Source organism: Arvicanthis niloticus, chromosome 22, assembly GCF_011762505.2.
Source record: "Arvicanthis niloticus isolate mArvNil1 chromosome 22, mArvNil1.pat.X, whole genome shotgun sequence".
NCBI lineage: Eukaryota > Metazoa > Chordata > Mammalia > Rodentia > Muridae > Arvicanthis > Arvicanthis niloticus.
In genome coordinates, this window is record NC_133429.1 from 12591802 (window position 1) to 12606467 (window position 14666).

At 43.2% G+C, this 14666-nt stretch overlaps 1 protein-coding gene across 1 annotated transcript in view; it reads right to left on the reverse strand.

The window, feature by feature from the left end:
• Utp20 (UTP20 small subunit processome component) overlaps positions 1–14666 on the reverse strand; it is an 89658-nt gene that overhangs the window by 18250 nt on the left and 56742 nt on the right. The window contains exons 32-46 of the mRNA XM_076919926.1: positions 14439–14526; positions 13312–13455; positions 12981–13031; positions 12723–12875; positions 11449–11604; positions 11010–11150; positions 10481–10618; positions 8420–8559; positions 8121–8203; positions 6423–6712; positions 5311–5450; positions 4927–5083; positions 3052–3150; positions 2260–2427; positions 317–483 (exon numbers count right to left, since the gene is read on the reverse strand). Of these exons, the coding sequence (XP_076776041.1) occupies positions 317–483; positions 2260–2427; positions 3052–3150; positions 4927–5083; positions 5311–5450; positions 6423–6712; positions 8121–8203; positions 8420–8559; positions 10481–10618; positions 11010–11150; positions 11449–11604; positions 12723–12875; positions 12981–13031; positions 13312–13455; positions 14439–14526 (2115 nt within the window). The remainder of the gene's footprint in view (positions 1–316; positions 484–2259; positions 2428–3051; positions 3151–4926; positions 5084–5310; positions 5451–6422; positions 6713–8120; positions 8204–8419; positions 8560–10480; positions 10619–11009; positions 11151–11448; positions 11605–12722; positions 12876–12980; positions 13032–13311; positions 13456–14438; positions 14527–14666) is intronic.

Below are 14666 nucleotides of genomic sequence, written 5' to 3' on the forward strand. Positions count from 1 at the left end.
TGCACCACTACACAGGACAAAAAATCCAAAAAACCAAATACCCAGTCTTATGTTAAAGTGGAACTTGGAAGAACTTGGAAAGTTCTCAGCCCAAACAACACCAAGTTAAGAAGAATTTTGCTATCTAAACTAGGCTGACTGCAAATTCACAATCCTGCCTCTGCCTCCTGAGCACTAGGATTACAGACATCCACTGATGTGCTCAGGTTAATTTTTGTTCTGCACTGCATCAGATTATTAAATTAGCACACCTAAGAGATGGTGAGTGAAGGGCTCACAAGCCAGTGGTTTAACTTGAAGTTTTCCCCAAACTTACTTTTCCTTTTCTGTTAGCAGTGGCAGGTTTTCACTGACCAAACCGTAACTGAGCAGCAGGAGAGCATCTGCCGTCATGTCTGGATTCACAATTAATCCTGCTATAATTCGGCGTAAGGTTTCGTGCACTTTCCGGGCAACTTTTAAACTCGTGGTATTTTGTAGGATCTAAACAGGCAAACAGAAAACGGCATGCTGAAGAAAAGCCTTGCTTTCATTTGCTGTATGGCTCTCCCACATGTTTGCTTTCTGGTGTGTTCTTTTTCTAATTAAAAAAAAAAAAAAAGTATAGTACTGTCTTACTGTGAACTGAGGTTTCCAAAAGAAAACCTCTGTATGACTGACTGATTGAACCCCAGGGCTTGTGGAGAGCTGCAACATCACAGGCCCTGAAACAAAGTGTCTCAGGCTATCATGAGCCCCACAAATGGCCATTTACTGTGCACTCCTGTTTGACCTGACATCCTTGTGGCTATGTAGTAAACCCTTTGGGAATATACAAACAGCTCTCCAGCTCTCCCCAAGCCAAAGACTCAGAATGTCTTCAGATAACATCATGGGACTACAAAGAGAATGTCTACGCTATTGGAACTGACCTACCCAGTGTTTCCACAACGTAGTTTGAAAATGCCTTCATTTATGACTTTGTTTCTTCTGCTACTATAAAAACATTGTTACTTTGTTACCATGTATAAATTCATGTTGTCCTCATTCACATTTGCCTTCAGAATAATAAAGAGTATAAAATCTTGTATTTTCTTTGAGGTAAGAGCAGCCTCAACTTTAGAGACAATCACTGTGAATGGTTTCTATGCTTCCATCCCTTGACTTCCTTTCCTGTTGGTGAGGCGCAGGGCAAGTGCTGCAGGTGTCATCTGCCAAGTGCACTGATGGAGATGATTGGCAGGCCCGCCCCCACCCCCACCCCCCAGTGATTAAACCACACAATTGCTACTTAAAAGAAAGCATGTAAATTAAAGGCTGCAATGGCCAGGCTCCAGGACAAACTCAAGTAACTTAATAGGAACTTGGAACCCTCATGAACCCCAGCAAGGTCCTCAGCACTTCACTGCATGAGACCTGTTTTATCTCAAAATACACCTGACATTCTTAGGTCAGCCGCAGATCAAGCTACGAGTCCTCTAGTAACAGATTTAATAACCACCAAGACACCTGGAAGGAAGAGCAACTTGTTAGACTAGATATAGCACTTCTGGCTCTAGTTTTAGTGTATGAAGCTATATAACATGAACTGTTAGCATTATTGAGTTCTGGTCACTTAAATGAGCTGGGCAAATAGTAAGACAGTAAGTAAACTGGAGCCCCTGTTCTCCGTGAGACAAAAGAAACAGCGGAAAGGCCGCTTTGGATCAGAATGGCTTTGGATCTAGAACTAGATCCCTAGTTGCTGTAATGATGCTTCTTTCTAGCCCCCTCCAGCCCCAAACCTTGATTTTCTATCTGTAACAGTGTTTAGAACATTTTCACTTATTTTTACTTTATGTGTACGTGTTTTGCCTCAAGAGGACAGAAGAAGGTATAAGATACCTTGGAACTGCAGTTACAGACGGCTGTGAGCCACCATGCAGATGTTGGGAATTGACCCTAGATCCTTGAGAAGAGCAGCCAGTGCTCTTAAACACTCAGCGTCCACGTTTAGAACAGTTAACGGCAGCATTCTGTTTGGCACTAGGGCAGTTGTGTCGTTCACTCACACTCCACCTCTCACTGCCTTTCCTCTCAGGCCTTGTCTATTCTGACAGTGAATCCCTGGCCACAGCATCTCAGGCAAGGCTGCAGCCCAGCATGCACACTGTACTTGTCTGCTCCTTCAGCACACCAGGCAATCAGTCTCGCTCCTCACAGACAGTGCCCACCCTGCAGGACTCTCAGAAACTGAAGTACTCTAATGCTGGCTGCTCCCGGGCTTGCTCGGGTCCTTACCTCTTTTAATGGAAGAATAAGTTTCGTAACTTGCTGTTTTCCGACAAACTTGCCCAGGATTTCATAGGAATCGTAACTCTTGCTCCTTCGAGCCTCCATGACTTTGGACAGAATCTGCTTTACTTCCTTTTCTTCAGCAAGGGCACCAAACAATTCATGGTTAAAAATCTTTGAAAGAAAAGGCAAATGGCAGAGATGAGCAGTCGGCAAGGTTTGCCGAGGAAGGAAATCTGTGACGGCAATTAAAGTAAGCTAGACTGGACTGAAACCGGGAGGGTGTTAGATTTCACACATTTTTAATGCACTTTAGAAACTGGTATAGAAACACCAAAAAAACAACACACAGAGCTAAGGCTAAGATCTACACGTTCTCATATCTGCAACTTAATTATTGAAATGAACATAAATTTTGAAATCTATTCATTTTAAAACCTGGACATGCAATGCCAGCCCCCTTTCAAAAAAGAAAGGTTAAGCACTAGTAACAGCAGAATGCCCACTGCAGTGGAGCTATACCATTCCCAACTTCTGCTCCTCTAAATCATAAAGATAGTAAATTCCATGTGTGCGTGTGTGTGTGCGTGTGCATGTGCATATAGACATGTGCATGCCCATGCATATGGCTGGGAATTAAATCCAGAAAGCGTCTTCTACACTCTAAGTACCTACCACCATGGAGTGAAACCATGCACTCTAAATTTTCATTTCTATCATCCATTTTTAATATTTGTGAACTTCTAAAATGACCATGGCCCACCTAGAGAAAGCAAAATTGCATTCTGTAAGTCTTACCTCAGTCATTATATGAAGACAAGCATCTAAATCCCCAACTTGCAGCTTGCTGGAGAGGCCTTGCAGCAATGTGTAAACAGTGAAGGTGAGCACATGGACCTAGGAAGACACACACAGTCAGGATGGAAATGGCTAAGAGTCCCAGAGCTGAGGGTGCTGCACAGGCCTAAGAAGTGCTGACCTTAACGCTGTTCAGGGTTAGTTACTGCTCAGAGAAGCTCTGAGACATGTTCTTATATGTCACCTTTTAAGGACCTTTGACAGAAGGACAGCTTTGTACAAAATACAGAGTGTTCAGAAATCCAATGACATGCTTAGCTGCTACAGTGATTTACGAAGGAAAGACACGCAGACACACATGTACAAACTGTTGAGAAAACGATCACATCATTAAAGCAGCCAGAAAAAACCATATGACTCGGTAGGGGATCAAACTGAATAGCTCATGGCAAAGGGTAGTACAGTGTTTTAAAAACAAGCCCTTGTCAAGGTAGGATTCCATATTCAGCAGTGATAGCCTTTTCAGGAACGAAGGTGAGATAAAGGCTCCCAGAAAGGCAGTGAGAACCTGTGCCCAGCCTACGATAGTGGCAGCTCCTCAGATCCCAGAGAGCAATGGCAGACACGGCCACTGCTCAGAGGGGAGGCAAGAGCAGCAACGGAACTCTCCAAGGCAGGACTACTTTCCTTATTTGACCCTTTCCGTATGTATTTGACCACTAAAAGTGGTAACCACATTACCCTATGAAGTTCCCAATCCTCAAAGACAGAAAGAAGCCAAGAGCACAGAGCAGGGGAGGGGAAGGGACATACACAGTGGCAAGCTTGCACATTTCACTTCACCTGCTAAAATCCTGATCCTTATGCACTGTTAGCACAGCATATATGTGCTCATGTCTAGAGCATGCTAGCAAAACCAGCCACATAAAGAAAGGATACTGGAATCAGTTACAACAGGTTCCTTACACACCAGTAAGTTAAGACTTGCAAGCAATGTTAACTACAGAACTCTTGGAAGAGTACTTGAACAAGTCATAAAGGTTCCCAGACCTGACCCGAGGACCCTAGTAAATGCAGGCTCTATAGGCCGCTGTGGTGGGCTCAAGTTTGCACCTTTCTAACATCTGCATGCTGTTGTCCAGGCCTACATTTGGAGCTGTACCAAGGTTAGACCATCACGTAACTGCTCAATGTTTCACACTGCCTGGTCGCCATACTGATTTTATACTGTATGCCAAGTTTAAAATCTTCAACACATAAATACATATTCATTCCTATCTTTCATATTCACTCAGTTGGCAATACCTTCAAGTAAACATGACAATAAATTTTCATTAGGATCTAGAGACTATGAAACAATGTTACACAAGGTGAAAAAAGCCCATGTAGACCCCAAGCAGAGGAGAAGCCATAGCTAAGGTCTTTTGAACTGATGGATACAGACTAGGAATCTTCAGTTGTGGCTGTCTGAGGCGGGGTCTCATGGCATCCTGACTGCCTTTGATTTCCTGACACTCTTTTCCACCTCCCAGTGCTGGGATTAGAGACCGAGTTCCACACTTGGCTCTGACTGGAAACTTGAATGCTGCTGCCTGCTCGCCCCACCAGCTTTCCCCAAGACAGACCCAAAGTCCTATGGCTTGGTTTTTTGTTTGTTTGCTTTTTTTTTTTTTCTTCTTCCAAGACAGGGTTTCTCTGTGTAGCCCTGGCTGTCCTGGAACTCACTCTGTAGACCAGGCTGGCCTCGAACTCAGAAATCCACCTGCCTCTGCCTCCCAAGTGCTGGGACTAAAGGTGTGCGTCACCACTGCCCGGCTTGTCCTATGGCTTGTAATGTTCAATCTGAACGTGTGTGTGATCCAACGCTGCACTTACCTGATACCCGCGGACAAGGGTTGTCTGTAATTCTTTGAGAACGTACTGCAGAAAGCGCACACCCAGATCTTCGATTATTTTGGAGAGAGTGCTGCGTGCAATGTCTCTGATTTCCTGTGCTCTGTTCTTGAGGAGGACACACACTTTCAGCAAAATACTAGAAAATACAAAGTTGAAAAATAACTAACCATGTCACAGAAACAAACAAAAATATGTCCATCTTTTTGTCTCTTAATTATTCATAACCCGACTTCCTAGTCAGGGTTTGGAATTACAGCCACTCATGCAGTACTTCTCTTCTTGACAAAATAAACTTATAAGCCAGGAGGAAAAGAAGCAAATTTCCGGTTTCTCTGAAGTTCTCTCATCTGTCATCTAACATACCTGGGAAGATTTGCCTCCATAACTTCCTGTGGAAGAGACCGCATCAGCTTAACCATGGCGAAGGCCAGGGGCACTCGGACTACCTCCTCGTCATTCACAACCTTTGACTTGACCAGCTTGTGCTCTTCTTCTCTTTTGGTCTGGAAGAAAAGTTTAGGGGAAATCCAAAGACTATGAACTACAAAGATATGCCAACACTGTGCCCTACATTTAACTGTCTCCTTTGATTGTTGTCCAGGTTCGGGGCTTGCTACACTTAACTTTCTGGATCCCTAACTTCATTAGTTTACTTTCTTGTGGTGTGTGTGTGTATACACAACTGGGGGCCAGAGGTGGAAGTCAGATGTCCTGTCCCATTACTCTGGAGCTGGGCTGACAGCCATCTTCCTATATCTGCCCACGCCCACCATCATCAGAGCACTGGCTATACAGACACGCACTCGGCGCAGCCATTCCCAGGTTTGTATGTGGATGCTGGGGAGGAATTAAATTCAGGCCTCCATTCTTGCACAGTAAGGGCTCTTACTTGGCTTATCTCTGTTAAAGCTAGTCAACTCTGCTGCTGTACTGCAAAACAATGGCTGAGTGTTCTAGTATATATTAGGCACTATACTATAGATATACATATTAGATATTAATGACTACATTAGAAAACACACACACACACACACACACACTCCAGAGAAGTAACACAGGTACAATGGATGGCTGGGTTACTTTGTAGGATTGTGTTTTATACCAAGAAGGAAAGGCTATGAAAAACAGACTGAAAAGAAAGGTATATAAGAACATACTGTTACATGTTATCCCTGTAAAGCAGGAGAAAGATGCATCTGTGTGTGAGCACTGTGTCTCCCTAAGCTGGTATTTAAATAGTACAGAAGTAGCCAAAAAGCAGAAAGAGAAAACAGATTCTGATGGTTCATTAGCTTGTCCTTGGAAAACTCATCCTGTTATTTGGAGATAGAAAAAGCAGTGCAATGGCTGCACCAGGAGACATCTCAGGTTAACGAGAGCAGAAACTATGCAATGTTGAGATGAAGGGAATCAACAGAAACCCCGATGTGATGGGCTCAGCAGGCTCACACAAACCTGCTGGCCCCAATCCTTACCGCAGATGCGAGGCACTTATGCAGCCTGGGGAGAATATCCCCAGTTATGGCTCCTTGGATGGTTTTAATTGTTCTTTCTAACTCCTCCTTATTCCGAGGAAGAAAAGAGACAGACTTGGAGATGCACTCTTGCTCCTTAGCTGCTGTCCCCTCAGAAGCAGCTGCCTTGGAGGCTTCCAGTGGCTCCTTGCTGTCTGACAATCTCTCAGAGGCTTGTTCTTTCTCCTCCTCATCCATGTCCTCCACTTCCATGGCTTCATGCTCCAGTAACTCAGCCATCTCAACTGTGTCTGTAACAAAAGTCACCTTTAATTAAAGAAACATCATAGCTGGGTGTGATGTTGTATGTGTAATCTTATCTTAATCTGAACAATGAACTCAAGAGTCTAGAAAGAAAGAAGAAAAAGTCAGGGGCTAGCCTAAACTACACAGTCAGACCCTGTCTCCAAATGAGGAAGAGATCAGAGGAAGAGGTAACGATGAGGATAAAGTCATGCAGCTGTGACAGGCAGCCTTCTCTATCACTCTCTACAGACCACAGGTGACAAGCAAGCCAAGGAAGCAGCGGGAGTGAAAGGGAGTGAGAGTCTAATGGCGGAGAGAGAGGAGGAAACCGGCAGCTATAAAAGTATGTGGCCTGGCCAGGACAGGACATGGTCACCTGAGAACACAGTGGTGCCACTAAACTATAGCTTATTAAAAGTGGAGTACTGTGAGGCAAGGCTAGCCTTGACCCTGCTCCTAAACCACCTTAGTGAACTTTCTTACTTCCAGGGGGCTTTGGATTCTTCACCAGTGAAAGGGAAAGAGGCACCCACCTTGTAAACCTATTTTGAGAATTAAATTAAGTAAATTCTGTAACTACCTAAAATTTGTCATTCTACCAACTGTAAAGAATAAAACAGTGACTATAAAGCCCGTTCTTTTTATCATTCATGGTTGTGAAACTAAGCCCAGTCTCTTCTATCCAGGAAAACCCAGGGAACTAACAGGGTTCCTGAAAGGTTCTTATCAGGATGATGAGATACTGGCCCTCTGCTCAAACTCCTCTCACTGAGTCCATTTCCCACTTCATTGTTGAGCATCTTTAACCAACATATGCGATTAAGAACCAGAAAACAAAAACTCTGGGCTCAGCATAAAGGATTGTAGTCAAAGATGTTCTTCACCCTCGGCCTGGACTGTGAAGCTCCCTGCACCTTGGGTCCAGTGCTGATGCAGGCTACTGTGGGTCGAGGGTCTTCGCTGTGTCTCCATGTGATGGGCATTCTGCGGTGCCTCTGTCACACTGACATGACAGCACAGCACAGGTTGCTAAGAAGGATGCACACGGGACAGTTCTGTGTGGGCCTGATGGTGGTAAGGGGATGATTATTCCTGAGGCGGAGAAGTGGTGCTCTATCTTTCTGGGCCCAGGATCTCACTGCTGGTACTCAGACAGACTGCCACACATTAGGGAGACAGACTTCTAGGGAAATAGACAGCAGCTCTGATGTTTACATTAACACTTTAGCTATATCTTCTGTACAGGTAAACAAGATTTTAAAGGAATAAGCTATTCATTTCAGTTTCTTCCTGACTCAATAACTGGTCCTTACTACAAAATGAAGAAAAAGCGGTACATTTGGCCATCTTTAATTATCGTAAATTATTGAGGAATAAAATGAGAATCTAGTTTATGAAAGTTTCAAAACATACTTTCTTCATTCTTAACATTTCCCATTTGTTCTTCAAGAGTTTTGTAGTCAAAATGGAATGCTTCCAACACAATCACCAGCAAACTGTCAAGAAAGATACAGAAATGGCATCTGATTAGCAATATCATCTATGGTGGAGGGGGGGCCTCAGGGACAGCAACAGTACAACTCTGTTTACCACGTGACCGAAATGTCGATTATAACCACATTCACACAGTGAGTGTAAATGGAGATCCCAGACAGATCCATCGAGGAAGCAGAGTTTAGGTTACATTTTAAAGTCAAAGAAATTGACTATACCTGACAGCCAGTTTCTGGTTGATTTGGCCTGATTGCAAGACATGGATGAAATGTTTCAAGTGATAGACATATGCTGGCCAAGACAGGTGTCTGCAGATGGCTCCAATAACCTCAGTGGCAGCAATGGTTATGTTTTCATGCTGTGAAATAAACCAAGAGCTTCAATGGACAAGTGAGTGCTGAGGAGACACAGGTGGATTGGATACACTCCACAGGACAGGAGGCCATCAGCAATCACAGAAGGAATTAAATACCTCCTGCTTCTTCACAAGTAAGTGTACCAACCACTGTTACAACCTACTGACTCAGACACTGTATGTTTGTCAAATAAGCTGCCCTTACTTCTTTTCCTACCCTAACCCCTGAACAGGATGGTATCAATTTAAAGAATATTAATGTACTCTGAACCCTTTGCTGCCCAGATCTTCCACACGGGCTCAAGACTATTGGCAGTAAATGGAAAAAAAAAAAAAAAAGGGGGGGGGGAAGGTTGTGACGAGTGTAAAAAACCACACTGCCACATGGCCACACTACTCAGCCCCTTCAAATAGGAAAGTGGGACAAAAATGTGAATCCAGTTGTCAGACTCTGGATGTCAAATACAGCAAGATAGGACAGTGTTCCCCAGAGGAAGGATAGGGAGTATTGCCATGACCTGAATTTACTGTATGCAGAGAACTGTGGGGTTCCAGTGAACCCTAAAGAGCCTAATGATGTCTGAGTTACAGAGGCTGAGCACGGCAGCTGCAGTTCACGAGGAGGAGTGACAGGGAGAAGAGAGCCAGCTGCCTGAGGAAAGGTTGGGTTTAAACAGCACTGACCAGCATACCTGAATAAGGGAAAAGGGCCACCAAAGGCCAGCCAATGATGGGGACACTTATACCCCATCATCAGAGCGGAAAAGACACCAGGGCAGACATGTGAACAAGACATAGTGGGATGAAAACACAGCAATCATAAGCACGTGAGCAAATGCACAAGACCTTCTCCTTATTTGCTTTTTTTTTTTTTTTTAACAACTATTTATAAAGCAGTAAGAATATTTATTGTACATTTAAAATTAATATAGAAGCAAGTGATAAAAATCCTTCTGTAACCAATAAGATAGCAGAGGAAAATTAAATCACAAATGTCAGGACAAAGCAACAGAAGGAATAAAAAAGAAAAAAGGAAATAAGGAGCAAGATTGTAGAGCTCAACCCAACCTTATTAATAAACAGTTCAGGTGCAAATTGTCTGGAGCCAGTTCCCAGGAACAGGCTGTCAGACTACACAAAAAGCAGGGCCCTGGGAATAACCTACGAGTCCCAAGTGGGTTCAAAAATAAAGGTTAAAGGACACTACGGCAACACTGCAGAAAGCTAAGTAGATTCTATGCAGCTGTACTTCAGTGCCTCTAGACTCTTGATTGATTGTGCTTACCGGTTTTTAAAGCAACCTTTTAAGGCTGGATTTGTTGGTATAGGACCACAGTCCTGCAACTAGGGAGAAAAGTTCAAGGCCAGACTGGGTAACACAAAGAACCTTCTAGTACTCTCCTCAAGAATAAGGAGAGAAGGAAGAAGAATCTCACTTGCCTTGGTGGCTCACACCTAACAGTCTGGAGCAATAGGACCACTGGGTGCTTGAGACCAGCCTGCACCACTACACAGTGAGTTCTAGGGCAGCCTGTGATAGAGTGAGACTCATCTCCAAGCAATCCAACAAGCAAGAAACCAAGGAACCAAACAAACGCAAACACGTCCGCCATTTTTAAGGCCAGCAGTTGGGGAGTTGACAGGAGAGTTTTGAGTTCAATCAAGGTCAACTTGGGTCACACAGTGAGACCCTTTCTCAAAAAGCCAGAAATCATTTTAGAGATATAGAAATTTCTAGAAAAAGAATTTTTATTTTGGTGGTTGCCCCATGCGTGCAAACAGTAATAAAAAATATATTCACAATTTACACAGTATTTACTATGTGTCAGACATGGTTCTAAGGGATCTGATCTACTCGTGTCTAATAACGATGATAAAATTTGTCTGGTTATTAAGGCTCATGCTTCTTATACTAGTAGCTTACCTTGAGCATTTTCTCATCAAAAATTGGAGCCATGGCATAAGGCATGATGTAATTCTGAAGAGACTTAGAAGACATCACAACCTGTCCTTCCAGGAGCTGCTTAGCCAGTTTCTTCAAGGCTCTTGCTCGCCTGTGGATCTAGAAAGTTTGATAAAATATGCAGTGGTTACCGCACACTCTCTCCTAAAGCCACCCCTGCCTCAGCCCCAAGTGCTTTTTCCATGGAAAGTTTGAAGGCAGGAAACCCTGGCCATGTAGTATGAGAGCAGATACCTGGGTCTTGACTTGCTTTCACATATATATAATCCACAGCACTAACGATGGGCCTGAATTCCCTCAGAAAAACCGAAGAAGCTGACATTATTATGACTCCCAGGAGACCACCACCTTATGTGCAAATTTGCCTGCTGGTCATGCAGACAGGGAAAGGAACCCTGAAACCTTCTTGGAACACAAACGCCCATCTTTCCAAGGAGGCACAGTTGTGTGAGCTGTTAGTCTGAAGGCAGAAGGAAGCAACTGCATCTACCTGAATGTGCTTCATGTTCTCAAAGAAGTCCATTTCGGGGTCATGGTAATGAGTGAGCTGCACCAAGTCCTTAAATTCCAGTTGATTTGGAAAAGTTTGAATTAAACAGGAAAGGATCAGCGTATAGTCATGTTGAACACTCTGCAAATATCACATTGAGGAAAAACAAAAACAAAAATCATTTTAAAAGAATTATCCGTTTCCTGATAATACAAAGTAGATGAAAAAGTCATTCATATAGTAAACAAAAATAGAAATAGTAAAGTATTTCTTCCACTGTAAGAAAAGAAAAAAAAAACCTGTAAAATAAAAACCTACCCTCAGAAAACTTGTGACAATTAGTAAGTATTTTAATTATTCATACTAAACCTGACTGCTTTTCAACAGCAGAAGAGGAGAATACCCATAGACAGTAGTAATGAGAAGACAGCTACAATACCTCTGTCTGGCTCTTCAGCCCTTTCCTCAGTTTCTCCAGGAGTGTCCGGTGAATGATCTCCTTATATTCTTTCTCTGTGACATTCAAAGCAGCTAGCCTTTTGATTATACTTGTCAAGCATATGCTGGCATTGTCACTCAAAGACATGTCTCCTATCTGAAAAAGAGAAAAAACCCAAGTCTTTCTACTGCTGACTTTATCTAATAGTACAGCATAAACTGCTACTCCTCCAGAAAGCGAAACCCTGTCAGAGGTACTGTACCAAACCCTACTAGGAAACGCCCTCGAGTGCCTCATGCTTTAGAGAGGCAGATGGAGGAGGTGATGACCACAACATGGGATTCTGGGAAACAGATACTGAGATGTGTTCCTCATTTCAGAAAGTGCTGTCAAGCGTACCTTTAGATCCGCTTTACATCCCAGAGCAAGCAGAATAAAGGTTCACTATAGCCAGTTTTTGACTATCAGATCATCATGGAAAATGGCAGGAAGGAACATCTGCCCGGCGTAACTTGGATTAAAGGCCCTCGGTGCTCAGTTTAAGGGGTAGTGAGTTAGCTGGTAGGGCAGCGTTTCTGCTGCTCTGCGTACTTCAGGTCAGCTAGCTTTCCCCACCTCGAGGAGTTACAGACGTGTGCTACCATAGCTGGCTCCATACATGCATCCCGGGGATGAGCTCAGGTCAGTCTTGATTGGCAAGTACCTTCACCCGATGAGCCACCGTGCTGGCCCTCAGTGGGTTTCAGAGTAGTAAGAAGGCTGTGTAAGCATCATGGGTCTCTACTTCCCTCCATACAGTTCTTAGTAAGCATTCAGCTTTTCTTTAAGACAGGGCCGGCTGTGCTAGCACATGACGGTAGGATATGCTGAAGAGCTGGAGGCAGGAAGACCTGTAACACTGAGGTCACCCTGGTCTACATCGAGTTCCAGGCCAGACAGACTCCACATTCCGACCCTGTCTATAAACATCCTCACCAAATCAAAAAAAGAGAGGAAAACGGACAGGGTCTTGCTCTGTAGACCCCGCTGTCCTGCCTCCCAGTGGTGAGTTACAGAAGCGTGCCACCACACCCAAGGCAGGCATCCCTTAGTGGTTTTTTAAAAGCACTTCCATGTATTTATTAACATTTCAGTCTTTCAAATCATGAGAGAAACATTAAAAGAAAAAATTTTACCCTAAAAGTGCTTGTCCTCTTTCCAAAACAAACCTAGGAATTAAGTCACTGTCTGGTGGTGTACTATCAAACAGCGAGTCTGCCACGAAGCCTACCTACCTCCATATTATAGAAACAGTTGTGCATCACGGCGATGAGGTAGTCTGCATCCACCGTCTGCATTGCCTTTATGTTGGAGGTGATGGTCTGGAAGGCTGAGAATCGAACGTCAAAGTTGATGTCATCAAGATGTCTTTTATCAAAGGCATTAAGCTACGAGAAATGACAGTATAGCCATATAAATAGAGGGATTATATTATATCAATATTAATAAACCAATACTTTTGAAGCAAAAGAGAAATAAGAATTCTTTCTTACCTTTACAATATCTGTAATATATTTTAGTCCACTTTCAAAATCAGACAGACTCTGAAAGGAAAGGGCAGTATGTTTACTTTTGAGTTTTAGGAGGTTGGCAGCATTTCTGGCTGTGAGCAGCACAATTACTAAGCTGTGACTCTTCTGCTCTCCTCAGCCTCTACGACCACTCAACTTCATATGACGTCACACTGGAACAAAGGTACTGGCTCCAATATTTAGGGGGTGGAAAGAAACAGCAATTTGAGATTAACAAGAGAGAGAGAGAGAGAGAGAGAGAGAGAGAGAGAGAGAGAGAGAGAGAGAGAGAGAGAGAATGCATATCATATACCTGGAAAACAGTACAGAGCAGCTGTCTTGACAACTTGTTCTTAATAACTGAAAAGAGTTTGGCGAGAGGTCTGAGGAAGTGTGTGGGATCCAGACAGTGCTGTAACAAGTTCTGCACTGTCACCAGGATGTCAAGCTCTGTATCCTGAGAATCAAGAGAAACTGCATTTCAGTATCTCATAAAACTCCTCCCCCGTCTCTCTCTCTCTCTCACTCACACACACACACACTCACACACACTCACACACACACACACACTCACACACACACACACACACACGCACACACACACTCACTCAACTCATGCAGGCATGTTTACATGTTCTGAGACCAGGTTTTAATATTTGTTAAGAACCCTTTATTTTCCGTCCCCTAAGTGCTGGGATTACAGGTGTGCACCACCACACACCGAGTTCAGTTTGAATTTCATAACAGCATTGGAAATAGTTATAATTAAGAATTGAAAAAAATTATTTCATGGTATTTAAAAAATTAGCATTTTAACTTAACATAGAATCTATAGTGTTTTAATTTCTTTCTTTAATACAAATCCAGAGTGCATGTGATTCTGAAAGTCTCTTTGGCTCTCTGATCCCAGTGGTGCTGAGGGCAAGAGCATGCTGAGGAAAAGCTGCCCTTCTGGCTGTCTCCAGATCTGTGGGCTGATAACCACATGACTACCTGGTCTAGGATGTTTGGCTCACTGCTGATGCCTGATACATGAGCTCTTAACTGGAGTCAACTAGGGATCAGAAACTTGTGTTTGAATATCAAAGGAGAGACTTTTCACTCAATTTTGCCCATGTGATCTATATTGGTGACTCCGCAATGCACTTCCTGGTTTCTACTGTTGTTTAAAAGAGGGCCAAAAAAAAAAAAAAAAAAAAAAAAAAAAAAAAAAAAAAAAAAAAAAATCCTGAAATGATTGAGAAGCTAAATAAAGGGGACAGTTTTACTGAGGTGCAGATGATGATAGCCCAGTCCCCATCTATTTCAAATGTTTTACTTCTATACAGCCTCAAGTTTTCTGGAACAAATACTCATAGGATTTAAGCAATAAAATTCCCCACACAAGTCAGCCTAAGACATCACGCTCTGAACACAAAGTCAGCATCCTCTGAACAGTACCTGAGCAACATTGCCCTGAAGGAGGAACGGAAGGAGAAGTGTAATGAGGAGAGAACACTGTTCTTTGTCTTTCATAAACTTGCTTATCCTAAAGAGGATGAACAAATAAACACATTAGGAAGATGTGCAGGAAGAAGAATCTCTAACAAGCTAAACTGCAGAAAACCAACAGGTGTGTGCATGTGTGCAGTGGGTGCTCTCACCCTGGCTACTGTTGTAACTCTGACA